This window comes from Chanos chanos, chromosome 3, assembly GCF_902362185.1.
Source record: "Chanos chanos chromosome 3, fChaCha1.1, whole genome shotgun sequence".
In the NCBI taxonomy this organism is placed as follows: Eukaryota; Metazoa; Chordata; class Actinopteri; order Gonorynchiformes; family Chanidae; genus Chanos; species Chanos chanos.
The window spans coordinates 11,742,773-11,767,756 of NC_044497.1; the positions used below are offsets into that span (position 1 = coordinate 11,742,773).

Below are 24,984 nucleotides of genomic sequence, written 5' to 3' on the forward strand. Positions count from 1 at the left end.
TTTGTATGGTATAACCTAATCTGCAGTAACACATACAAAAATAAATTCATGAAATAAATACACCAATAGCAGCCACAATACTGTGTGCAATCAGCAAAAACCAGAAATTAATCATAAAATACACACACACTGACATCAGGTCAAGTGAATAATTTGACAAATAAAAATACATAGCTAATGAAGGTAAAAACAAAATAAAAATTGTGATTTCCTTTATTGCATATGAATTAGCTAACATTTTAATACTTATTAAGGATCATGTTGGAATTTCTGGATTAACCTCATAACTTAATGACAAAACAGAAAGCAGGTAAACAATGAAAGCTGCACTGTATATCAGCTAGAGTTAATCTTACATGTCACAAACAAAGTGTTTATTTAACGCAAGACGATGTTTCCAGTATATATTTTTTCACCTGAAAGAAAAATGAACAAGATAAAAAGTAAGATAATGTTTTAATACCAACGGGAAACTTTACTTTTTCAGTCAAAGTTTCATAATTTTGTTACCTTTTTTTGCCTCTGTCTCAGCACCATCTCTTGCTGCTGCTTATTTCTGACTTCCTCCAGTGTCAAGCATCCACCTATGTGAACAGTATAAAATCCTTTTACAACATTGTTAACAACTTAAATGCCTTCTCACATGTTCACTAATGACATACCAAATTTTCACAGCTGCTTAAAGATCCCAAACTTTCAGTCTGTCATAATACACTCTTTACACCCTATACAAAACCTACTTACAATGTATGACAAAGATTTTCCATGAAAGTAATACAGCACCCCTCTGTGGTCATTCTGTGCACTACCAGTACTCCCATTGTAAAAACAACTAATTAAATTACGGACCACTGCATTATCTAAACCAGTTTTGGCTATTTTCTTTTGTTTATGTCATAAGCGCCCCATGGAAAGTGGCTTTGAGTTGTGTTAGAAACACTGTTTCAGTATTGCATTACACTCACACAACAACAAATAAATCCAAAGTGCTGTCACTGCGCCTAAGTAGTTAACTGCTTTTGGCACTCACCCACTGTGCTCGGAGAAATGGAAATATAGCCCATTGCCTTACTCAGTCTCAGGTCCTCCAGAGCAGCCAGCTCTTCCTCAGCTTCTGTACCATAAAGCCAAGATGTTAATCAATTTTTTCAATACATCTCCCTCAGGCGAAAACAAGTCAACCTGACTTAGACCTTCAACATTCGAAAATGTGACAACCTAGCACTACTGGCTGAAAAAAAGACTGACTGACTGCCTGAATGACTGAAAGAATGAAATTAAGCGCAAGACTTACTTCTCTGAATATCACGCCTTTTCTTTGGATTTGGTGCAATGACCGTAAATGCATTGTGGCTTGGAGAAAAAAAAAAAGAGAGAGAGAGAGAGAGAGAGAGAGATTTAAAACACTCGAAGTAGTTACTTGATTATTATCTTATTATCTTGGCAAAGTTTCCCCTGGCAGATGTGCAACTCCCTAAGGATTAAGTGAAATCAACATATGGTCTGCAGCTTTGGAGTAGCAGAGTCTGCAGGGCTAAAACAGTGCTAAAACTGTGTTAAAACACCCCTTTTAATCTGTACTTTTACCTTTGAATTTCATACATAGCCTTCGATTGAACATTTGGCATACGTCGGTCTCTCTGCGCAGACACATCAGTTTGTAATTTTGGTGGGAATGTAACAGATCCCCTCGCTTTCTTGTCACATTTCGGAGCTGGGTTGCGGCCGTCTATTTTTACTGATTCGCGTGTGTTGCCATGGTTACACCTAGGACAACTTGATGCCCTCTTCTTGCGGAGACCTCCTTTGTTTTGATTAACCGGAGATGCTTCATTCGTTGTCTTCTTTGAGTCCACTTTTTCTATTCTTGCTTCGATGGGTTTTGTTTTGATAACTCGGGTACTCGGCATCATGAGAAATGCACAATTCACGATCAAAGTTCGGAACAGACTTGATGCATAGGTGTCATCCGCTTACACCCTTATTCGAAACAAAAAAAATCGTATGGTTGATGCACAAGGTCTTCGCAAATTACTCTTCTCTAATTCATTAAGCGTTGTAGATATAACAGAGTAAAGACAGAGTGCTCGGAAGTCTCTCCCGGGGTGTATGGATTTACGAACAGGTTTACCGAGTTGCAACAGGTGATCCGATTACCTCGTTTTTTTGCAGACCGCAAAGCACACTGGCCATTGTAGTGCACAACCTACATTTTATTACAATGTCACACACAACAGAACGCACCTGTAACTCTAGAATTGCAGATGTAGTAGATTAGGCTAATTGCACTAGTAGCGCAGGTTGTAGCCTAATAGCAGGAGTTGTTATACTACAGCTGCTTATACCACCAGTACTACTACCACTACTACTACTACCACCACCACTACCATCTACGGCTACTGCTACTAATAACAATAATACATATAGGCTAATTTGAAATGACATACACTTCCTCTGACTCATTGGGAACCGTTTGACACGCACTCTAGCTTGAAAAATCACAATAACCTTCAAAAGGCGATTTTGATGAATTGCTCTATTCGTTTTCATTTTGTTATAACAATTTAATAAGATCAAGAACGCGTTGAGTGCAATTTTATGTGTAAGGTCCTCCTACACTGTAAGTGGTGCTGTGACAGTTTACCCGCTCTGGGTGTACTGTTTTTTTTTTTTTTTTTTTCACTCTACTTTTACCTTTGACGCATTAGGACATGACGGGATCGTAACGCTCGTTGGAAACGGTCAGTGTGTGATGGGTGATCTCCCTTGTTGACTTCGGACAGGTAGGGGCAATAATGACTAAAACTATGTATTTACTGTCGGATTATCCGAAGGACCCACGTTCCTTCGTTTGAAACGGGTACTGCGAGCGCGTATTTATGGATAAGCTCCCTCCTCTTGCGACTTTCATTTTGTACATCCAATCCCCTGCAAAGTTATGGTGATCTGTCACCATGTCGATTTTTTTCTGAGTTTGGGGGGTTACTTGCACTGCATAAGCCGCGATCTTTTATTCACCGATAGCGCCATAATTCAAGGAAGTGTATAACGACACATGTACCTTACACAGGCGCCCTGTCAGTTCGAGCACACACGCCCATCCTCGGTTTATAAACAGTAAAATTGTTACAGTGATCGTAAGTGTTAAGATGAATCAATTTAAATTTAATGGTTTATCGAATTCTCGATTAAGTAAAATAATACGCTTACAGTATGTTGATTTGAAGACACTGGATTCGTTAGTTTTACAATGTGATGTAGGCCAACCTGATGTTGATAAATAAGTCACTCGATTTTTACAAAAAAATAAAAAGAAAGAAATACGAAATTATTGTCGTATAATCCAATGCGTCTGCCCACGTCTCGAAATATGCATTTAAGGCTTATTCCCACATGCGCATGTACACAGGCTCGCGAAGCGCAACGCTTCCTGATGTTTCTATTATGTCGCGGACGGTTTGTAGTGTGTAGCGTCTTGTCCACTATTTTGTGGCAGTAGTAGTTTCTTTTCCGAGCGCTGCGTTCCTGTGCAATTCGAGTCCGCGATTCGAATGCTCTGCGCGATCAGAACAAAAGGCAAATTTGTTGTCTCCTGACGTGGCACTATTTGTTGCGTGCTGCCATTGCGTATTGTCTAAATTTACTATATGTTATCTCCCCACATTTGCAGTAAGACCGGCATGGGCGTTGTTTATTAACAACCGCTTTTTCTGTGACCAGCGTCATGAGTCTCTTAAACTGGGCTTGTAGTTAAAATGTTCACAAAGTGTGCCACATTTAAAATGTTTTTAAAAAATATTGGCGATTTTAATTACATTGTCTTAAGAGCGTAGTGCACGCGTGATCCTGTGAGAGAAATTACATTTCATTGTATCTCTTTGAAACAATACGGCTTTGGCTAGTGACTCACTACGATCGCTTCAGTTACATGCGGTAGTCTGACGAACATCTGTATACGGAAGATATAGTCTACCCATCGTGAAAGTCAGTGGTCGTTTTTTGTGCTTCAGTCTGGTTCATTAAGCTACAGCCTACACTGTAAATATTATAGGTAATTATAGGTAGTCCCCACGCCAGCGGTTATAGGCCTGCAGTGTGTTCAACTGACCTGTTGACGATGAGAAACAAATCTGTGCTTTTGCCACCTGTTTTTTATTCTATGACGATGATGATTATATTATATTACTGTCTCCACTAACTTCTTTTTTTAAAGACTGTGGTACTGTTAACAGGAAGTCTATACGTTCCACCTAGCATATTTAGTTCGTTTCACCAATAGTTTGAAATAGTTTAAGTCTAAGACCGATGGTTGCCGGGATTTCAAGTTATGAATCTATTGCCAGGGGCTCAGACTCTCTAGAGGGAAGCCTGTAGACCAAAAGGAAGAGCAGTTTTCAAATTTATCCTTTCGAGTGGTAGATCATTTCAACATTTTGTCATCACTCCAAATACTTCCTGAAATTTTATTCTTACATATAACCCAGCATTTTTACAGATGAAAAAAAATGCTGGGTTATGGTAGACAAAAGTGTTTGACCATTGTTAGGGGGCCTTAGCATTACCCACCCTGTATGTATTTAAGCATGTCAAGTCAGTATGGGCGGTTTAACAATGCTTAGTATTACAACTGAATTAAACCTGGTGTGTCTCTATTAAGCAAGGTGACCATGGCCAGTCAACACATTTCTGTAAACTACTAATACAGTATGATAAATACTATTACGTTTTTCACAGTAACTAACAGATCTACATAGTAAACAAACATAATGAGACACCGATACCAACGTATATCTTTCGGTCAAACATCTTTCTTAGCCCCTTAGAATTACGTCTCCTCAAAACGAATGACTGCATCATCTTGCATTACTGCCCATGGTTCCTACTCACTCTATCAGAATCTGTCATGTTTGTCACATTTCATTCATACAGAGCACCAATTTCAAATGTTGAGTCTCTCTGTGAAAACATGAGTAAAATAAGAGCTTCATATGAAGTTGCTAGATATAGCTGTAAAGAAGATTACGCATGCAGAGAAACCATTTGTAGGCTAATTTGCATTCTGGTTTTCTTTGCATAGTAAAATATTTCTTGATAAAATTCAAACAAAGTTCACATGTCAATTGCAAATACACTCACTGAATAAATTATCGTAACCAAAACATTAAGAAGTAAAGATGTCTGTTGCTGATTAATTTTGTTTCCAACTTCCACTGTTTAGCTTCCTGTGTCCAAACACCTTGGAGCGATGGACAGGGAGACACAAAAGAAAACAGAAGCAGACAAGAGTGCATCAAGCACTTCAACTACCACCTCTGCCAATCTCCAACAGCAGGCTAATGGCAGCCAAAAAAGTCCTTCTGCACTCACTACAGTCACCACCTTCCACAACCAGCCAACACCCACTGACAGGAAAGTGGTCCAGGTAAACAAAAGCACCTCTCTCTTCCAGAGCGTATCACTCACCTCCTCAAACTGTACGAGAGACTCGCTCTCTCTTTGTCACTTAGTTGCACCTCTGTGTCCACACACACACTCTGTCACTCCCAGCTTGCTGAACTGTGAAACGTGCTGTCATGCTTGGCCCTCCCAATAGGTGATCCAACCAACCAGTTGGCAGCCACCGGGTTCGGCTGCGCAGTTGCTGCACCAGATGTATGCAGCCCAGCGCCAGCAGCAACAACAGCATGCCGCACTTCAGACAACAGCTAAGCAACGGCAGTGCCGTCCAGCCTCCGCACAGCAGGTGCAGGAGCACTGGAGACCTTTCAAGCCCCCAGTCAATGACCCTGCACTGCCCCCTCCCCCTCCCCCACCCCACCCCCCACCCATAGAAGCACTGCCTACACTCTGTCTTGTGCTTGTATGCATGGCCACTCCTGCAGCTGCACTTATCATACCCCATACCACCTATTCCATGCCTGTCTTGTTCTCTCTCTGCTTCTAACTCCTTTTTTTTTATGCTATGGCCAACTACCTGTCTGTGCTATCAGATGACGCTGATCAACTGTGCATGCATTTGCAACGGCTCTTTTTTTCTATCATTTGTTTGGTTGTCATTTCCTTTTTTTCGTTCTTTGATCTTTGTGACTGTTTCATCTTTGTGAATCTTGCACCACTGTAAGCATCAAAGGCTTTGTATATGTATGCTCGGTCTGGATGTTACTGAAGCTTTTAATGTGTCTCCTCTTCCAGGTTAATCTCTTTGGGGACCAGATGTCTCCGACCTTCTCGGCGGCTGAAAGAGTCCCCGTTTCATCATCACAGCAGTCTCAAAAAACGGTACGTGGACGACATAAGAGAAGAGACATCTGTTAGCCATAAGATCTTTTACAGAGTGTTATGTCATTAATCCTTTATGCAACCCCCCCCCATCTATTTGTTTGTTTCTAGGGAAGATGTCAGACGTATTTTCCGTATTTTGTTACTGTTGTCTGAGTACTTTTCAAATTTGTAAAACCCGCCCTCTGCCTGCCTCCTAGGTCACCATGCCTAACACTCCTGGTTCGCCGCCCTTTATCAGAGGCACCCAGAGTTCTGGTCATTCTCCAACCAGCCACAAGATCTCCCCCCAGGCTCTGCTCCTGGGGAAGGGTCCTTGTACCAGCCAAGCCCAAATGCTGCTGAGGGCCCAGATGGTAAGGGTGGAGTTCTCTTAGATAGCATCAACGTCTCTTAGTGAAAAGCCACAGAATAAGACCCTTGACACACTTTACGTGTCTGCTGCTCAACCTCAGATTTGCAGAGGAAGCACATGGAAACATTTTTAGTTTCTCAGGCCTGAAGACTCTTGATTTTACTGTGCATTCAAAACAACTACATATATTTGTGCAGATGTAACTAGCAAGTGTATCACTGTTAACAACACTACAGTACCGGGAATTTTAGGAGATTAAGTAAGATCTTGTTTGTTGAGTCTGTGTTCTATTTTTGTCTTTTTCTTTTTTCTCCTCTCTTTTTTTTTTGGCAACGTACCACTGTGGTTGCAAAATAGAATAGTAGATGGGTAGTTTGGTAGTGCCTGCTAAAAAAACCTGCTTTATAAGCCTCTGAGAAGGACTGGTTTTCTTTACCACATCAGAGACATTCCACATCTCTATAAAGCTCACCTATACACCCACACAAAAACAGCTCTGCATATGGGAAATGACGATGCCTTCCATTCACATACGTTGGCTAGTTTTCTGTACATTCTGTTTCCTGCCTTTCAACTTTTATTCTCTGTGCGGCTGTTGTTGCAGCTGATTCTAACCTCTGCAGTGCGGCCCGATCTACCTGTACTCTCCACTCCTTCTTCCTCCTCCTCCTCCACCTCCTCCTCTTCCTCTTCTCAATTTACCTCCTCACAGGTGAGCGACTCACGAAGGATGTACCCAAATGGCCTTAATGTCGGTCTTGTCGAATGTAAACAGGATCTCGCATGATACTGATGTGCACAGATAAACTGCTTATGATGCACTTTCATGGCACTAGAAAAAGAAAATGTTTCAAAACTTAAACTCCAAACCACCAGGTTGAAGAAGTCTTGTCCCCATTTGGGTGGTATTAGCAGAATGCAAAATGGCTCAGAAAGAGATGTTTGTCAAGATCTTGAGAAGCAGTTGATGGTGTTCCAGTACTTTTGCTCTGAGAGGTTTTATAACGTTACATTGTGTATTGTCTCATAAATATGTCATTTCCTCTGGAGTGTCTCTCCAAGATTCAAGCAACTTTGAGAGGCTTATAAGATTAAACAGCAGAAGGAAAACGACTTGTTCTCAGAAAGACATAAAAGTTGTGAAAAAGTCTTTTATACTTGTGAAATACAAGTATAAAAGAATGTAACAATGTCTTCATAAAAAAAGCTATCAATGGTCAGGCCATATACTCTAAATATACACTGCATTGCTTCTTACTGGAAAGTCCTGTACAGATGGACAACTGTCTGTCCACCAAAAGGTGAAGAGACATCAAGAGCCCAGAAAAAGCTCTGTTCATCCATTAGAATCTTCTAGAAGTTAAACTTCAGCTGCATCTCATAACTCTGTAATTAGCATGTTAGACATGACTGTAAGAACTTTTGACAGATGATTGAAGTTTGCTGCGTTGTATATAGAGAAATTTAACATGTTGTTCTCTTTTATTAAGTTTGTAATATTTTCTTAAAAGGAATTTAATTAGAAAGAACTGTTTTGTAAAATATTTTCACTTTTAAAGGTACATAGTCATGATGAATCGAGACATGCAGATTGTGTATCTTCTGAGTGTGCAACATGTCTTTTGTGAGAGCTGCATCAACTGTTGACTTGCGCATTTAGCTGGAGTCAGTAGTTTATTTGGTGTTCTAGGAGCTGATATCATGCAATCAGTACATCTGTGTTTGATTTGTCGGATTCCCACATGGGTTGTGGAACATGTGGAGAGCCTGGGGCCAAGTCTGCACTATTCTTAAGATTGCTCATGGGTTTCTGAGTAGCTAAGCCAGTGGTTTGGTTGTTTGTTACCCAAAGCCTTCTGGTTCAAATTTCAACCAAGAATAAACAATTGAAATTCACTCGAAGTTATGTTCATAACAGATAATGTTAATGTAGGCAGACTAGCTCATATTCATAGGAACATTAGCCTTACCCTTCATTTTATATTAGTCTGTTAGTTATAAATGAATGAACTTATAATGTGAATTTATGAAAGTGGATATAGATAATCTTTACTTGTCCGTGACTGCAGGAATGCAAATGAGAAAAATGTACTAGTAAGACAGCTTTTCACAGTGGTAAAAGTTTTCATAATAATCTTATCACATCAGATTGCTGTCTGTTTATCTTAACCAGTTCCCGTGACTGCATGTCCCAGTTTTGTCAAGGGAATAACATGCTTAAGAGGCAACTGGAAGAACAGGGAGGAATTGGAGAGTTACCTTAGATGTGACTGGAAGTTTTACCACCTATAGTGTGATATTGTGATGGTTGCCCTGGTAACAGAGGTGGGTTTTTTAAGGGCATGAATAAACATATCCCTTAACTTCCCTGTGCTACTGGTTTGAGGCTTTAGCTCACTGGCTGGAGTGTCTTGTTCCCTACTCAGAGGCCTGTGGATTGAGCCTGGCTCAGAGCAGGTTTGTCTACAGACAAGAATATTGCCGGGAGATTCATATAAATGTTTAAATAGCATTACTTATTCTTTGGTCACTGTGGATCAGTACGACAGTGAATGTCGTCTTATAACTGTGGACACATACCTCTTATAAAACTGAAAATGCTTCCTGATATTGCATTCATGTGCGCAATAAATCCAAACCAAAATCCTCTTTTATATACTTAGAATTAGACTGAAAAACTGCTGTTGATATTTCCTTGTTAGTTTCAGGTCCATCAAAAAAAAACATTATTTGTACATTATTTAAGCTGTCTATTTTATTCTCGAACATTTTAGTATAAATTAAGTCTTGAAAAATTTTCTCAATGTGCCAAATCTGCTGTAGATCTTGTGTTCTTTTCTCTGAGATGTAATTTTAACTTTTTCCTGTTCATTGTTCTCTCTAGCTGACTCTACGACCTCCTCCGCCTGGTACACTGACCATCCCTTCCAACCTCCCACTCAAATCCACTGCCCCAGGTCAAGCCGCTGCCCTGAACTGCCCAAGGGCACCCACCCTGCCTCTAAGGCCCAGCCAGTCACCCAGCTCCCTGGGGAAAGAAGGGCCCAAGAGGCCAGATGGAGCCAACCCCCAGCCAACTGCATCTAAAGCTCTGCCTGTCCGTCACCTCACAGTGCCACCACCATGTAGGTCACCGTCACTTCCATCTGAACTGAAGCCATTATCACTGTCAAGAGATGTTCCTTTTGCTTTAACTTATCACCAAACAGATCAGCAGTATAGTTTAATGAAGTGTACAAATTGACATGTGTTGTTATTTGCTTTGGTTGTGGAGCAGATCTTGTATCATGTGTCACTTTTGTCTCTGTCTCTCTCTTTCTCCAGCCCTCTACTCTCCGGTCCAGGCCCACGCGCTTGCCAAGCAAAAGCCCGGCAACATGAACAGTCTGAAGAGGTCACACAGCCAGATCAACATTCCACAGCATCCCTTCACCCAGAGGTTGACTCCACCCAACTCCCCTCCCATTGCACCAAAGAAGACGTTGCCAGATTTAAAACGTTGCCCGTCAAATCAGTCTCCTCAGCATCAGGCAACGCCAGTGTCCATGTGCATCTCTGTCCCTTCGGCCAGCAGATCCCAGCTTTCGAACCCTTCCGCGAGCCTTCCCGTCAGCCCCTCTTCACCTGGCGGTTCATTGTTAGCCACTAAACAGCTTCTGAGAATTGCGCTGTCCTCCGCGTCAGCCTCTGCGCAGTGCGCCAACGGCCAGTCAAAGACGCCCGCTGTTTCCCCGTCCCACGACCTCGTCCAGTCACGGCCTCCCGTTTCTCCCGCCCTCGCGAAACCGGACTTTCCCGGCCAACCAATGAGGACTTCAAACCCATGCCAAAAGCTCGTGCAGCTCTCACCCTCAAGACAGACAGCGTCCACTCTACCGACCACACCGACAGCCACTCCTCCTCTCCTCTCACCCCAGAGGGCCTCGCCTCCCTCTCCTGTCCTCCCCATGTTATCCCCAAATGTTTTACACGCCCCTCCCAGATCACCATTGCTTTTACAGAGTACTCCTAGACAAGCGGACGGCGCGTCAAAAGAAGAGAAACGAATCAAAGAGGAGAAAAAAGAGATAGAAAGAGAGGAACAAACCCCCCAGGACCTTAAAAGTCCAGGACCCCCAAAGAAAGCTAACACACAAAACCAAGCAGTGCAGAACTCCATTGTCAGTCAGCAGTCACCTGAACGCTTGGGCAAATCTATGGTGAGTTCTTTTTTGTTTTGTTTTTTGTTTTCCACAGCACCTTGCTTTTCTTTTTTTTGATTTCCTTTTGATTTCCCTGGATTTGATTGGAAATTGATTTGCGTTCACGTACAATTTTGTGAATATATTTTTTTGTGAGTTTTCCATCTTTGTATTCCTTGTCTTTTAGACAATCTGCACACAGGAGTCCAAGAATGAAAGCTCAACAAAGAACACACAGACAAATGAGCTGCTTGTAGCCCATGCAGTAGAGTCACCCGCTGAACGAGAGGACCTCTGTGAAGACATGTCCACTCAGTCAGACAATCACTCAGGTACGCTCTGGTATCTGACGCATGCGCTGCCGTAATCATAATCTAATAGTGCTGTTACTTAGCAACAGATAAGATTTTTCATAAATGTTTCTTATCCGTTTTAATTTCTCGAAATGTTTACCAACTGATTTTCTACTTCACCTCCACCAGCTATCTCCAGCCTATCAGACATGTCGCCTGCTCAGTCCTCTACGGTCCGACCGTCAGACGAGTCCCCCATCGGCAGCGGCTCTTCTCCCAAATTTCCTCCAGTGCCGGCGAAACCCGTCGGTCAGTCCCCCTCTTCCAGTTCCACGGGTCCTCCACAGAACCAGAGCACTCCCGGGGTGGCTAAACCCGTCATTCTCACACACCTGGTGGAGGGCTTCATCATCCAGGAGGGCTTGGAGCCGTTCCCGGTAGATACCCACTGATTTGATCCAGTAGATCATATTTGTATATCCATCGCATATTTACACTGAAGCATATTAGAAGTATATGGAAGATGATAACAGTCTTTGCATGTTTGCTTTTGGTAACTCAGGTAAGCCGGTCGTCGGTGATGCCAGACAGGCCCTGTGAGTCTGGGCTGAATGGGGTGAAAGGACCAAATATTTTCCGTTTCCCATCCACATCAGAGCCACCAGAGGACTCTACCGACACTGACAGTAATGCAGAGGATATGATAACAGACAGTGGGTATCAGTTAGCAGTGGTCTATGGCCTACTTAGTGTGTAACCACAGTAATGTAAAGACAGTGTGAAACTAGCTCTAAGATGTGGAGAAATGAGGTTTCTAAATATGAAAGGGTGAAGAGTGGTCGTAAAGTGTTTGACAAAGTATTTAAGAATCTCATCTTTGTATTCTCTCTTGTGCCCCCCCCCCCCTCTCTCTCTCCCTCTCTCTCTCTCTCTCTTTCTCGCTCGCTCTGTCTTCCTGTCTTCAGATGGTGTGGAGGACGGGCAGAAACTTGTGCTGCAGTGCCAGTTTTGTAAGAGGAGAGGCACTGCCCAAACATTTGCCCGCTCCAAGCGCTTCTGCTCCAAGTCCTGTGCCAAGAGGTTAGTCTGTCAACGGAGCGGCAGATGATTACGTTAGCTTTCGTGCAAGTTGAAGGGAAGAACTGAATCATATTTCTAAAGTGTCTTCCAGAGAAGAATTTTCAGAGAGTTGCTCTCTAATCTGGTACTAAGCTTCGGTTGCCAATCACAGCCTGTGTTCTACTTTACTCAGTGTTTCAGTCTATCCTTCATGCCCGTCCGTCACTCTTTCTTTTCCAGTGCACTCTATACAGTCCCAGTCAAAAGTCTGGACGCGCCTTCTAATTCAATGGTTTTTCTTTATTTTTATTAGTTTTTATGAAATTACTATGAACTATGAAATTACACACATGGAATTATGTAGTAAGCAAAAAAAGCGTAAAAGCACAATGTAGAAAATCATAAAAATAAAGAAAAACTCTTGAATGAGTCGGTGTGTCCAGACTTTTGACTGGTGCAGTATATAATCAGTACTTGGACAAACGAACACTTCTCAAACTTGTGTTAACACGGTTAAGGTGTTAACCACAGTAGGAAGGCTTGGCGTTGTACCTATCATGAACAACTGTAGAACAATATCCACATATCAACTAAAATGATTTAAACACACAGTTGTGTGTTTTCTCAGGAGGGAAACAAGTCGAGTACAGCTACTGTTTTGATCCCTAAAAAGATGTTTGAGCAGTAATATTTAATTTTGTACAAGAGTTTTTTTTTTCTTGCTTTGATTGAGAACAGTGTCCACTCTTCAAATCTTAATATGCACACACAGCTAAACCCTCAAACCCTCACACGCACACACACACACATACACACACACACACACGCTGCCACAGGATGTGGTCAGGATTTTCTCTTTGATACCACGGTATGAGCAAAAAAGCTCATCGGTGGTGGTTTTAGTGTCTTCTGCTGCATTCTCATGCACGTTCTCTACCACACAGGACGCATCGGCGTGGTCTAAGGATGTTGACACACTTTCCTAAAACGGTTTATAACTCATAGTATGATGATAGTTAAATATGCCGGGGAATCTTACAATACGCGCAACGTGACAGCGTTCTCAGAAAATTCAACCTGGTTCAGCGTGATTGGCTTTGTTTTCCTTCCTTACATTCTGTCTGTCTCTGTCTTTTTCAGGTTCAGTTACACCAAACGCCTTCGTGCTCTGAGACGCAGTGGAGGTCAGGAAGGTGGTTCAGCGCTGAATGGAGCAGAGGAGAAGAGTGAAGAGAGCCTTCAAAAGGTCAGTGAGTGCACAGACACAAAGCATCTCGCACACTTAACCGATCTGAGATCAATTTGAGTCATTTGGGATGCTTTTGACCTGCACTCTATTAAACCATATGGGGATACACACGGTCCAGCGGTTAGTTCCAGTTATCTTTTCCAGCTATGCAAATTTTTATTCCTTAACTAAAAAAAAAAAAAAAGATCAGCGTTGGACACAAAGTATAGTTTGAACTTGTACTTTCCTATTGTCGTCACTGATTGACCGTTATTTTTACATTTTTATGCCTGCCAAAAAAGTTCCAGATAAGTGCTGAAATAAGGGGAAAGCAATTTACATGTGTCATGTTACTGATATGCCGTTTCTTTTCGTCAGGAAAAGCCAGGCTCCACGGAGCACTGGAGCATCTTGAAGCAGCCGTCAGAGGACGGGTCTGGGGAGACCTCCGGGCCCATGAAGACAAGGCTCCGCAGACACACGGAGCTGGAGCGAGAGAGAGAAATGAGAGCGAAGGAGACTCCGCCTTCTCCCTCAGAACCCACATCACCCACTGACCTTTCCTTAAGCGTCAGACCAGCCCAGTGGACGGTGGACCAAGTCTGGAGCTTCATATCCGCTTTACCAGGTAACGCAGCCGCGCCACGCCAACGAACGCGATGTAGAATGATCCGGAAATCCTCACTGGTCCCCTACGTGTGCAAACATGTTGTCTTCCCCCTGCTTATTTGCATTGTGCTGTGTACCCAGCGACTTGTGTGAGTGCCAGATTATCTAATGTGACGCTGTACCTCCCTTGCCTAGGGTGTCAAGACATTGCTGAGTCATTCCGAGCCCAGGAGATTGATGGGCAGGCTTTGCTCCTGCTAACAGAGGATCACCTGATGAGTGCCATGAACGTCAAACTGGGACCAGCGCTTAAGATCTGTGCACGGATCAACTCCCTTAAGGAGGGAGGAAGATGAAGAGGAGGTGAAAAAGACATTGAAAGAAAGACACAAAGAGTTTAGTACGTCCCTGTGGACTTTTAAGAGCACTTGCCAATAGAATAGAGCCATTTGTGCACTTTAAAACTTTGAAAAAGAGATTTATCCAATTGAACTCAACATGTGAAAACATAAAATGTGTTTCTTTGTTTTTGGGGGGATTTTTTTTGTTTTTGTTTTTGTTTTTGTTTGTTTTTTTTGCTCGAACTAAGTTAGTATAAAATTACAGTACAAGTAAACTTAGCCTCTGTCTGAAAGCATGATAGCAATATAACAATCTCTTTCTGTGAGTATACTACCAGATCTATACGCAAAAATAGTTTGAGGGAAATGTCTGTGTCTGCTTTTTATAATGGGTCGTAATCAGGGTTGTTCATTCTATATTTTTGACTGAGAGGAATGGATCAATACCAGTGTCAAATGTTGAAAGGTTTTAAGAGGGTGACAGATGTACAACCATGAGCATGTCTCTTTGTAGATATTTTCATATTGTACTGTATATGTGTACATGTATTACAATGCAGTGTTTTGTGTGTATAAATTTAAAAAAATGTTTCGTGAAGGATTTGTAATATTTAATATATTTGTCTTCGGAGGCTCTAAAAAAGTACAAATGCAAATGGTTTGAAATTTATAAACATTTATAAATGACATCTGACATAATGGCAAGACTACATGAATAAAATTTTATGAATCACTTGTCCACAGAAGGGCTGTAGAGGCAAAACTCATATGAAAATATTAAGGTACCTAAATATTACACAAACTTATTCAATCAAGATGAGGAAAAGGTGCCTTTTCTGGCTTAGAAGTCTGATGGAACTACTGTAGGGGTTTTACAGAGGCAAACAATATTCTTCATTTTGTCATTTCATGAAAATGTTGCTTATCATTGTTACATTACCTTACTTGTGCCACTTTTGATTATTTAATTAAACAAGCTACATTTTGTTACCAAATCTAGAATTCTTGTTCTTTTTTTAAAAAATTTGCGGTGGTTCGTAGAAATCACGCTCAAGCATTTGCCACTAGATGGCGATATAGTTGGAAACGATGCCGGTGGTCGTTGAATTTGTCCAAATGAGAACAGTCTTGAATATTTCGAGTTGTCTTTTAAGCAATTAAATGAACATTTCTACTAATTGTAAACATTCATTGCAGGGGTGTTTACTTACGATTGTTAAACAGTTGCCATTTAAAAAATAGATATAATGGAAATTACGAAACTGCAGTGTATTTAAATAATTTATTTTAATTGGCCTCTCTACAGGTACTAAAACAAATACTTCAGGTATTTATTTGCTCTATAAATAACGTTTAAATTAACATCTTTGTCTCATAAAGAATTATGGTTACTTGAAAGGGGGTGAGAGGGAAAACAAAGGCGCTCTCTGTTTTAGATTATGCACATTCTTCTGATTGGCTGAAAGTTCTGGGGGCTCTGGCCATGCTATAAAACACATTTTCATATGTTATTGCTATTCAGACCTCTCCTATGCACTGCCAGACATCAAAGCAATTTATCTTAAGCATGCAGTAGTTTAACTGACCTCCAGCTCAGTTAACATGAGGCGAAATTATTCGTGATATATCTTAAATACCTAGGTATTTATCACCTTTTTAGTCTATTATTACAACACGCCAGATCTGAGGAATTTGCTCACATTATGTCGCAAAGTTGTCGGCTGCTCTTTGGGTTCATAGTAAGCGGTATTGGCTGGATTGGAATCATTATTGCGACTGCTACCAACGACTGGGTGGTTACCTGCAAGTATGGCATGCATACCTGCAAAAAGATGCATGAGCTCGAAGCGCAGGGTTTGTGGGCCGATTGCGTTATTTCCACTGAGATTTACCACTGTATCGCGCTTACTCAGATCCTGACTTTGCCAGGTAAGACAAACACAATTTGTGACACTCAAGTATCCAGCAACAAAAATTGACGGTCATCGTAGAAGTGAGTGGTTTTAAATATTTGCGTACACATTCTGGGTAAATAAAGAAATAAAAGATAAATGTCCAATCAATACAAAGTCATTGCAACATATAGGGAACAGCAACTGATTGACTGCATGTACAGAACTAGCAAAGCTGTTCAGCAGTCGTTTTGTTACAATGACTGTACGCATCCAGTGATAGTTTAGTTTTCTGTTTTATTTTATTCAGTGAAATGGTCGATGTTTTCACAATATTCCACATTTTGGCGTTTTGCCTCATCAGCTTACGTCCAGACAGCTCGCGCCCTCATGATAATTGCCTCCATTCTTGGCCTCCCGGCTATGTCTCTGGTGCTGGTTGCAATGCCGTGCGTCAAACTAGGCAATGAGACTGCGGATACCAAGCACAAACGCGCCGTGCTAGGCGGGGTCTTGTTACTACTCATGTGTAAGTGAATCGTACTAAATTATTAGTACATTAATTGTTGGTTGTCCAGTACGTCATTGCTGCTAAAGTCCCTTTCATGTTCAGAAAACAAGGGGTTGTCCCCGTGGCTGACAAACACTTTTCCTGTCTGAAACAGTCTGTCAGCACACAGGCTTAATCTGGCCTCAACCTAGGTCAAGGTTTCGACTTCACCCACTCCCAAATTGTCCAGAGATTTCCTCTATCCTGTAACAGTATAAAGAACTCATAAAAAAAATGACACACAATGTTTCACATTCTGGGCCCCTTACTCTCACTTCATCAATGCAACATTTTGGCTAAATCAAGGGTGAAAAAAGAACATGCCAGTTTTTTTCTAAGTTCAGTTATTACTTAGTTATTAGCTTTTACAGATCAAATATAATTAGTATTATCTGTCTGTCTCAGAGTTGATAAAATGTTTATGCTGTTCTCTGTTTATTTGTAGCTCTGTGTGGAATAGTATCGACAGTGTGGTTTCCTATTGGGGCTCACCATGAGAAAGGTTTAATGTCCTTTGGGTTTTCACTATATGCTGGATGGATGGGGTGTGTCCTCTGTCTTCTGGGGGGGTCCATCATGGCCTGCTGCTCGGGTGGAGACCCCTCTGCCCAGCTCCCTGAGAACCACTTCTACTACTCCAAACACAGTGGAGCTGCAAGCCCCATCCCACCAGCAAACAACCATGCCAAGAGCGCGCACGTGTGAGAGAACGCTCATACACTTGGCTGGACCTCAGACTGACAGAACTTCCTCGTTTTTCCAGCAAACAAATACACACACACACACACACACACACACACTCACTCACTCACTCACTCACATACACTCAAACCACTGGAAAGCATAAGGGATTGATTTAACATTGTCATGGTTTGACTGCAGCCAGGTGGAAGTCTGGATAAGACAGAAGATGGTGGGAGAGAGCCTGAACTGCTGCTCCTTTAGCTCCAGTTATGTAGACTATGAACACTGCTTCTCGCATGGACATAACCTTCCTCATGAAGAGGATATCTCAACACAGGCCAATTCAGCCTTTGCTTATTTTTGACTTATTTTTGATGTTTTGCTTTTATTGTATTCAGTTCCCTTATTTTTTTTTTAATGAACCACACTATTCTTCGTTGGTTGATTTTTATGCTTAGTGAGTGTCTCTTATTTGTGGTTGGGATCGGTATCATATATATGGTGAGTTTATGGTTTTTTTTTATGCATTAGCAAAATGTCAGGAAGACCGTCTTATGCAGGAAGAGGCTAAATGGGCAGAGTTTTCCCACATGGCCTCTGTATGTGACATCTTCTGCAGACACAGTGATAAATCACAGATCATCCTTGTTCTACCTTGTCCTCTGAAACAGACAGACAGGAAACCAGAGAAACCAAGAGACCAGGTGTCATCTCTGTGTTTTTTCCTGAAAATCTCTTCACTCCATCCTGCTCACCATCCCTCAGGAAACCTGCATTACAGAACCCAAAGACCATGGTCAGAAACAGGAAAATTAGCATTTTACCATAGTCCACTTTACACATCACATTTAGTCAGTGAACTGAAAATGTGGGACATATTTCAGAGGTGAGATATGCATTTGTTTATCAGACTGACGTTGTGTACACATGTTGTTAGTCTTGTCACCAATTTGTAAAGGAGTGGTTGTTAGATTGTAACTAATAATGTTGTTTTGTTAATTTTAATAACTGGGTAAAGGGTTTTTTATGAACAGATTTCATTTAAATGTATCTCTCTGTTCAATGTTTACCTACAAATAGAAGACATGCTTTCTGCCTGCATTCACATAACAGGGTTAGAACAATCAGAGCTCCAAATCTCCATCAGTTGTGTTTGTAAAATATATTCATCTTTATTTTTTTATGTACTGTTCTCAGTCAATAGCCAAGGAAAAAGACCATATCTGTATAGGTTATTTACATATATCTGGATTACGAATATGAGTATATTTAAGCACATTGTTCTATGAATTATAAACAGCTTCTAAAGCAGGGAAGTTCACAAACACAAACAATGAAGGAAAAACAATTCAGCAAGTTACCATTTTCACATCAGTGTTGCAAAATAAGATGCTTTCATTTAGGGTCAGTCATTTTGCCCTCTCTCTCTCTCTCTTTTTTCTAACAGTACTTCTTTTGCTGTATTAATAGAACGTATACTTTCATGTATTTCTAAAGATGAATATTTGTCTGAGTACTTGACACAATTTGAATAATTAAACTGGTTTCGCTTCACAGAACATCTTTGTGTGTTTATATTACTGCTATTATGTCTACTGGGGAAAAAAATATATATAGTTACTCTCTTCAGATGCTCCAATTTTATAACACCGTTTCTATTATAATTGCAATGTTTGCTGCTGCTAAAACAAGATGCCCAAAATACCGTCCTTTTGACATCAATCATGTACCAAAAGAATGGGCTCCAGCCATTGTAGAACAACAAAATACAGACCAGGGTATCCTGCCACAGAGACAAGCCAGACAGACACATCCAGAGATTTACCCTGATAATTGGAACACTGTGAAATTATTAAAGGCACTTTTAAAAGCCAAACAAAAAGTGATGGATTGCATTACCCAACTAATAATAATAATAATAATGATAATGATAATAATAATAATAATGATCTTTTGCAACATTACAGTTTTAGTGCTCTGACAAATACTACATTTCCATCACTAATATTGTTGAATAAACTGCCGTGTGAAAACAATTTTATGAATTGTTAGTTTCAACTTGATATATGAACCAAAAGAAAACAAAATGTTATGCAAACAAACAAACAACAATCATCCATCACAACACAATATATTTACCACTTTTGTATGTATATTTTTATAAATCTTTCACAACAGTTGTTTTTACACACAGATTTGTGCGTGTTCCTCATTCTGGTGAATAGTCATCATTTACCAGCTCTTCAAAACCCTTATTGGATCGGCCTCTGCTCCAGGATTTGTGACTACTGGACGAGGTCCTGTGCTCATCATCCTGCTGCTGGTACTGGTATTGGTTCTGATACTGATAGCCTCTCTCTTCAGCCCCCCAGCCCTGATAACAGCCTTCATCTCCTTGCTGATGCAGGTCGCCGTCAACCGTGAAGCTGTCATCCACACCTGCGTCATAACGCTGATAAGAGCTGGCGTGAGCCTCTTCCTCTCGGGCACTGATCTCCAGAGAGCTGTTCCACATCCCATAACCAAAGTAGATTAGTAGACCTACAAGAGAAAAGTGAAAAGAAAAAAAAACAAAACAAGAGCACTTTACTTCTTTACTAAACATTACTAATTTGGGTTAATTCGGTCCTGAGGAAGTATACTGATTATTTTTTCAACATCAGAAAGTACAAAAATAAAAATATCAAAGCTGGCCTACCTATTAGGCACCACACAACAAAGCGGACCCAGGTGATACTGGACAACTTGAGCATAAGGTAGATGTTCACTAGCATGGCAGCTGTGGGCACAAAGGGCACACAAGGGGCCATGTATGGTAGCTTTTTGGGGCTCTCAGGCTGCCGTAGAATGATGATGAGCAAAATAACCATGACGACGCAAATTATGATTATGAGAGGCAAAAGTGCCCACTGGGCACCACTTGAGGCCTGGTCCATGCCATATATGACCAGGGACCAGAGCAGAAAGGTTAGGATGAAGAGCACGAGAACACAGGTGGTTACGGTGCGTCCTGTCGCAGGCGTAGGCCTGTCAGATGAGTCGGGTAGGCCCAGTCGTATCCGCAATGTGTAGTAGTGAGGACCCAGAACACGTCTCAGCAAGTTAGTCAGAGCGCTGTCTGAATCTCCAGCCTCCGAGCCTTTCTCCCCAATGCTGTAGCCTGAGCTGTCGGACTGATATCCTGACACGTCCGACTTGCCAATGAGCATCTCGTCATCTTTCTGAGAAGGGTGGTTCTTCGTCCCGCAGTCTCCGTACTCTTCAGCTTCACCCGTGGGGGAGTATGCATCTCTCTCACGCTCCGCCAACACACCCTCTATCTTCTGTCTGGCCGGCTCGTTTTCATCAGGGGCGAGGCAGGCAAAGTCGTCTGCCTCAGGCTGGTAGCGCAGAAGCAGCACACACACGGAGACCAGCGTGTAAGCCAGCAATGTGCCAATGGACATCATCTCTATCAGGTCCCTCAGGCTAACAAGCAGAGCCAGCAGCGCCGCCAGAAAACCTGACACAGCACAGGCCAAGACCGGAGTCTCGGTGTATGGACTCACATGAGCCAGGAACCTGTGACAAAGGCAAACAGATATACTCTATTAAGTTTCATCTGTCAGCCAGACATCTACGAATACATACATACACATGACTGTAAGTGTAAAGAGACTCACACACGGACCTAAAGAGCAGACCATCTCCTGCCATGGCGTATATGACCCTGGGCATGGGGAAGAGCGAACCCAGCAGACTGACTGTGAGTCCTGCCACAGCTCCCACGGCAACAATGTACTTCCCTGCCATAAATCCGTGGACTGCAAACATCTCCATCAAAGGTGCATCACCATCAATGAGGTTATATGGTACCATGAGGGTCAGGATCACACTCACCTACATGATTAAATCAAGGTTATCCATCGCAAAAACCCAGTAAATTTAATATCTTAATGTTCTTTATAATTCTGATTACGATTTATATGGTTTATATCATATGCTATATACAGTTCCATTTTTGATCAGTGAAGTGATCCTGAAATTCGGTCAGTGTAGGCATCATTAATATTAATTATCATTAACTGTAAAATTGACTATTTATTTGTAAATTAGATTTCCATTCTTTTTCATTGACGTATGTGTATTATTTGTGGCATATTTAAAAAATAGTATTACTGTAAAAAGGATTACTGTAAAAGGATACAAAAAATTGTGCCTCTTGCAAAAATATCACGGAACCAAACAGAACCAAAATTTCCATTGGCTAGATAGTAATGCAATTGTTGATTAATTTTTTAAGTCAGACGTCCTTTACAACAGTACTTCAGGGTTATACTTTCACTTATTCGATTGCCTGTATCGATTAATGGTAACAGTGTGGTTCTCTATGCTGATTACTGAATTGAAACAATGGAAAAGGAAAATTAATAACTTGTCCTGATGGAGAAGGAAACGAAGAATTGGTTCAGGCGGAAAACATGGGCCACGACAGTGAGAATCAGGACTAGTGAAGAATTCGCGATGAATTCTTGAAGAGTTAGAGATGAAATCGGACAGTTTTGTCTTGAAAAAAGAGTCTGCTGGCTGTTGCTGAAGGACAGTGTGAGTTCTGTACTCACTGAGACATAGGCGGTGAGGCAGGTGATTAAAGAGGCAGTAATAGCATAGGGAATGGAGGTGTTTGGGCTCTTTGCCTCTTCTCCAGTTGTTGCAATGATGTCAAATCCAATGAAGGCATAGAAACAGGTAGCAGCTCCTTGCATGACCTACAGGCACCAGACACAATTACAGTTAACTTTGTTACCACATTCTCAGTTCAAATGAGTGAGAACACCTAACTGGCCAAATCTTCAAGACACAAAAAGCCAATAAGCTCAAAACAAACCGGGACTGAACACTCTTACCCCTGACCAGCCATAAGGTAGGAATCTCCCACTGCTCCAGTTAACTCCACTGATGAAGAAGAGGCCAGCAATGACCATGAACACCCATACGACCAAATTGACAACATTCAGGACATTGTTGAAGCTCACAGAGTTCTTCACCCCCATGGCGACTATCACAGTCACTATAAAGGCAATGAGGAGAGCAAGCAGGTCTGGGTAGGACTCCTCTCCTTTACCTAATGGAAGAATCATGGAACATGAAATATTTAAATATTTGGTCAGTAGGATTTCCTTGATCTGCAGCTGCAGGGGCCACACTGGAAAAGAGTCCTCGCAAGAGAAAATGAAGATGAAGGCAGAGGTAATGAGATGAATACGCAGCATCTAAAATACTGTGTGCAGTCAGTTTTGCTTTGTTCCATGTAATTAATGTTTTGGAACAAATGCTGGCTTCTCCCTCTCTCACAGAAAACCGTGTTATTACTCATTTATTGTTATAGCTCATATTACATTTGAATATGAATGCAACCCTTGTTGCTGTAGCTCAAACACAAACACTTTAGGTTGTCACAGACACCCACCCAGACCGTTGAGCGTCCCAACATTGTTGACCATATAGCGGCTGATGGTGTGATTGGCCAAGGAATCAAACATGCTACTGAGAGCACTCGCCCCTGCTGCCGTGCCAATTAGATACTCAAGGATGAGGTTCCAACCAATGAAGAAGGCTACAAATTCTCCAACTGTGACATAGCTGTAGGTGTAGGCGGAGCCTGTTGTCTTAGGAACACGAACTCCAAACTCAGCATAACAAAAGCCTGGTGGACATAAGAAAAAGATCAGTTCAAGCGCTAAGCTGTAACTAACATTACACTGAGAGTCCAAATTCAAACTTAATTAAATAAAATTAGCAAAATGCACAAGCTGAAGGTCTGGACAGCTGAAAAACACCGCAATGGCCTGAACTTTCCGACCAGTTTTCGATAAAAGAGAAGACCTGGATCTGATAAGCTATACACACACCACATTCAACCTCTTATCACATATATGGTTTCTCTTATCAATAAGCCCTAAGGATTCCCTTCAAAGGAAATAAGCACAAGACCTCCACGAAAATTGCATGAATGAAAAACAGCTCTCGAAGAGAGAGAGATGGCATCTGCACATGACCTTTATATACGCTATATGCACATATACATATACTTAGGACAACCATTAAGATACACTGATAGACACACAATTGATTTTAGAAATGTCAACCTTCAAAACACTGAGATAAGACAATCTTCATGCGTGATTGCGAAACCATTCACAAAAAAAAGGGGGAGCACCTGACCTGATAGAATGGATGCTACAGCAGCAAAGATGAAGGACATGATCACACCAGGTCCAGCCATTTCCTTGGCAACAAGCCCAGCAACCACATACATGCCTGTGCCAACACAGCTACCCACTCCAAGCGACACCAGATCCACAGTGGTCAGTACCCGAGCCAGCTTGGTCCCGTGCAGGTCACCAGAGTCTTCCAGCATGGACTCCACTGGTTTGGTGCGCAGTACTCGAGAGTGGAGGCCATACCAGGAGGCCTCCCACTCTATGCGTCGAGGGTCTAGTTTGGCAAAAACAGCATTCATCTCCCAGGACCAGCAAGATACAGTATCAGGAGAAAACGGAAGGGAGTTGGCTGTCACACTGTTTATCGTACCACAATACGTAACAGTTTCAGTGTGTTTCTATCTAAGCAACTCTTCCTCCCTCTTACTGTCTTTATTATCCTTCCCTGCCTCCTTTTTCTCTTTTTATCTCTTTCTCTCCCCCTCTTTCTCTTTGTCAGTCACTCTCTCTTAGGTAGAATCCATGTCCAACTCAGTCAACACGATCCTGAAGGCCAAATGAGATCTAGGATCCTGTAAAGGACAGACAAAACGCACAGGTGAGTGATAGTAGATATTTTCAATACACATTTAACACTTCCTGATGACAAATAGGGGTGTCAAGATTATTTATTTCGTGAAATGTCTACACAACCTTCACAATAGCCTAACAAAAATGTCTCATTAAAAATGCAGAGCCTTCAATCAAATAATTGTAATTAAAAAAAAAGTTATTGTTCTATTCAATTGAGTGACTAGTTGCTATGGTGCTACGACTCATTTGACTTGCAGATTAACATAGAGACAGCATCAGCTGTGATGTGAAACAGGTTTTGAAATACAAATACAGAGAACAAAGTGAACAGAAGGTCTAAAGGGCACAACAGTGATGGCCTGGCAGGCACTTTCAGCTAAACAGAGGCAGAAATGAGGAAACCGAGAAACTGAGACAGTTCAGAGAGTTCCATTATCCATTCAAAGAGCCTGCTGTGAAAAAAAAAAAAAAAAAAGAAAGAGTGAAGGCAGACCGCTCCCCCTCCTTTTCACACTTCCGTGATCTGATACTGCAAACGCTTTTAACTCCTCTTCTCCTGTCTCTCCTCTTCCATGTCCCCTCATGTCCGGTCCTAACCACTCCACGGTTCTCTTGTCTTTTTAGCTCACCCGGCTGATAGCATCAGCAAGACTCCTCCCTTTCACTCAAACCCGTACCTGTCGCTCACCGAGACAAGCTCCAGTTACAGATGCTGACTGTTTCCAGACATGCTAACT

General features: G+C 41.7%; 3 protein-coding genes across 3 annotated transcripts; 2 read left to right on the forward strand and 1 right to left on the reverse strand.

Moving 5' to 3' along the window:
* Positions 1 to 291: 291 nt before the first annotated feature.
* Positions 292 to 14,946, forward strand: LOC115806711 (polyhomeotic homolog 3). Its single transcript, XM_030767578.1, has 16 exons — positions 292 to 310; positions 2,336 to 2,390; positions 5,293 to 5,422; positions 6,193 to 6,279; positions 6,480 to 6,635; positions 7,239 to 7,346; positions 8,295 to 8,303; positions 9,519 to 9,759; positions 9,959 to 10,833; positions 11,003 to 11,147; positions 11,298 to 11,545; positions 11,671 to 11,821; positions 12,074 to 12,188; positions 13,308 to 13,413; positions 13,774 to 14,023; positions 14,200 to 14,946. Exons 1-16 carry the CDS (start codon positions 292 to 294, stop codon positions 14,358 to 14,360), a joined length of 2,856 nt encoding a protein of 951 aa, XP_030623438.1. The 3' UTR covers positions 14,361 to 14,946.
* A 1,102-nt stretch (positions 14,947 to 16,048) lies between these two features.
* Positions 16,049 to 17,492, forward strand: cldn11b (claudin 11b). The gene is made up of 3 exons (XM_030768951.1): positions 16,049 to 16,274; positions 16,602 to 16,766; positions 17,233 to 17,492. The coding sequence occupies exons 1-3, from the start codon at positions 16,049 to 16,051 to the stop codon at positions 17,490 to 17,492; spliced, it is 651 nt and encodes a 216-aa protein (XP_030624811.1).
* A 2,188-nt stretch (positions 17,493 to 19,680) lies between these two features.
* slc7a14b (solute carrier family 7 member 14b) lies at positions 19,681 to 23,973 on the reverse strand. The gene is made up of 7 exons (XM_030768950.1): positions 23,676 to 23,973; positions 22,921 to 23,157; positions 22,358 to 22,575; positions 22,073 to 22,219; positions 21,142 to 21,350; positions 20,170 to 21,032; positions 19,681 to 20,012 (listed from the first exon to the last, which is right to left on the reverse strand). The coding sequence occupies exons 1-7, from the start codon at positions 23,971 to 23,973 to the stop codon at positions 19,681 to 19,683; spliced, it is 2,304 nt and encodes a 767-aa protein (XP_030624810.1).
* Between the last annotated feature and the right edge of the window lie 1,011 nt (positions 23,974 to 24,984).

Coding starts and splice junctions, on each gene's coding strand:
- LOC115806711 (XM_030767578.1), top strand. Junction 12,189..13,307: donor TCCAAGTCCTGTGCCAAGAG/GTTAGTCTGTCA, acceptor TGTCTTTTTCAG/GTTCAGTTACACCAAACGCC. Junction 13,414..13,773: donor GTGAAGAGAGCCTTCAAAAG/GTCAGTGAGTGC, acceptor TCTTTTCGTCAG/GAAAAGCCAGGCTCCACGGA.
- cldn11b (XM_030768951.1), top strand. CDS start 16,049: ATGTCGCAAAGTTGTCGGCTGCTCTTTGGGTTCATAGTAAGCGGTATT. Junction 16,275..16,601: donor TCAGATCCTGACTTTGCCAG/GTAAGACAAACA, acceptor TTGCCTCATCAG/CTTACGTCCAGACAGCTCGC. Junction 16,767..17,232: donor GGTCTTGTTACTACTCATGT/GTAAGTGAATCG, acceptor GTTTATTTGTAG/CTCTGTGTGGAATAGTATCG.
- slc7a14b (XM_030768950.1), bottom strand. CDS start 23,973: ATGAATGCTGTTTTTGCCAAACTAGACCCTCGACGCATAGAGTGGGAG. Junction 22,220..22,357: donor TACCTTATGGCTGGTCAGGG/GTAAGAGTGTTC, acceptor TGGTGCCTGTAG/GTCATGCAAGGAGCTGCTAC. Junction 21,033..21,141: donor GGAGATGGTCTGCTCTTTAG/GTCCGTGTGTGA, acceptor CCTTTGTCACAG/GTTCCTGGCTCATGTGAGTC.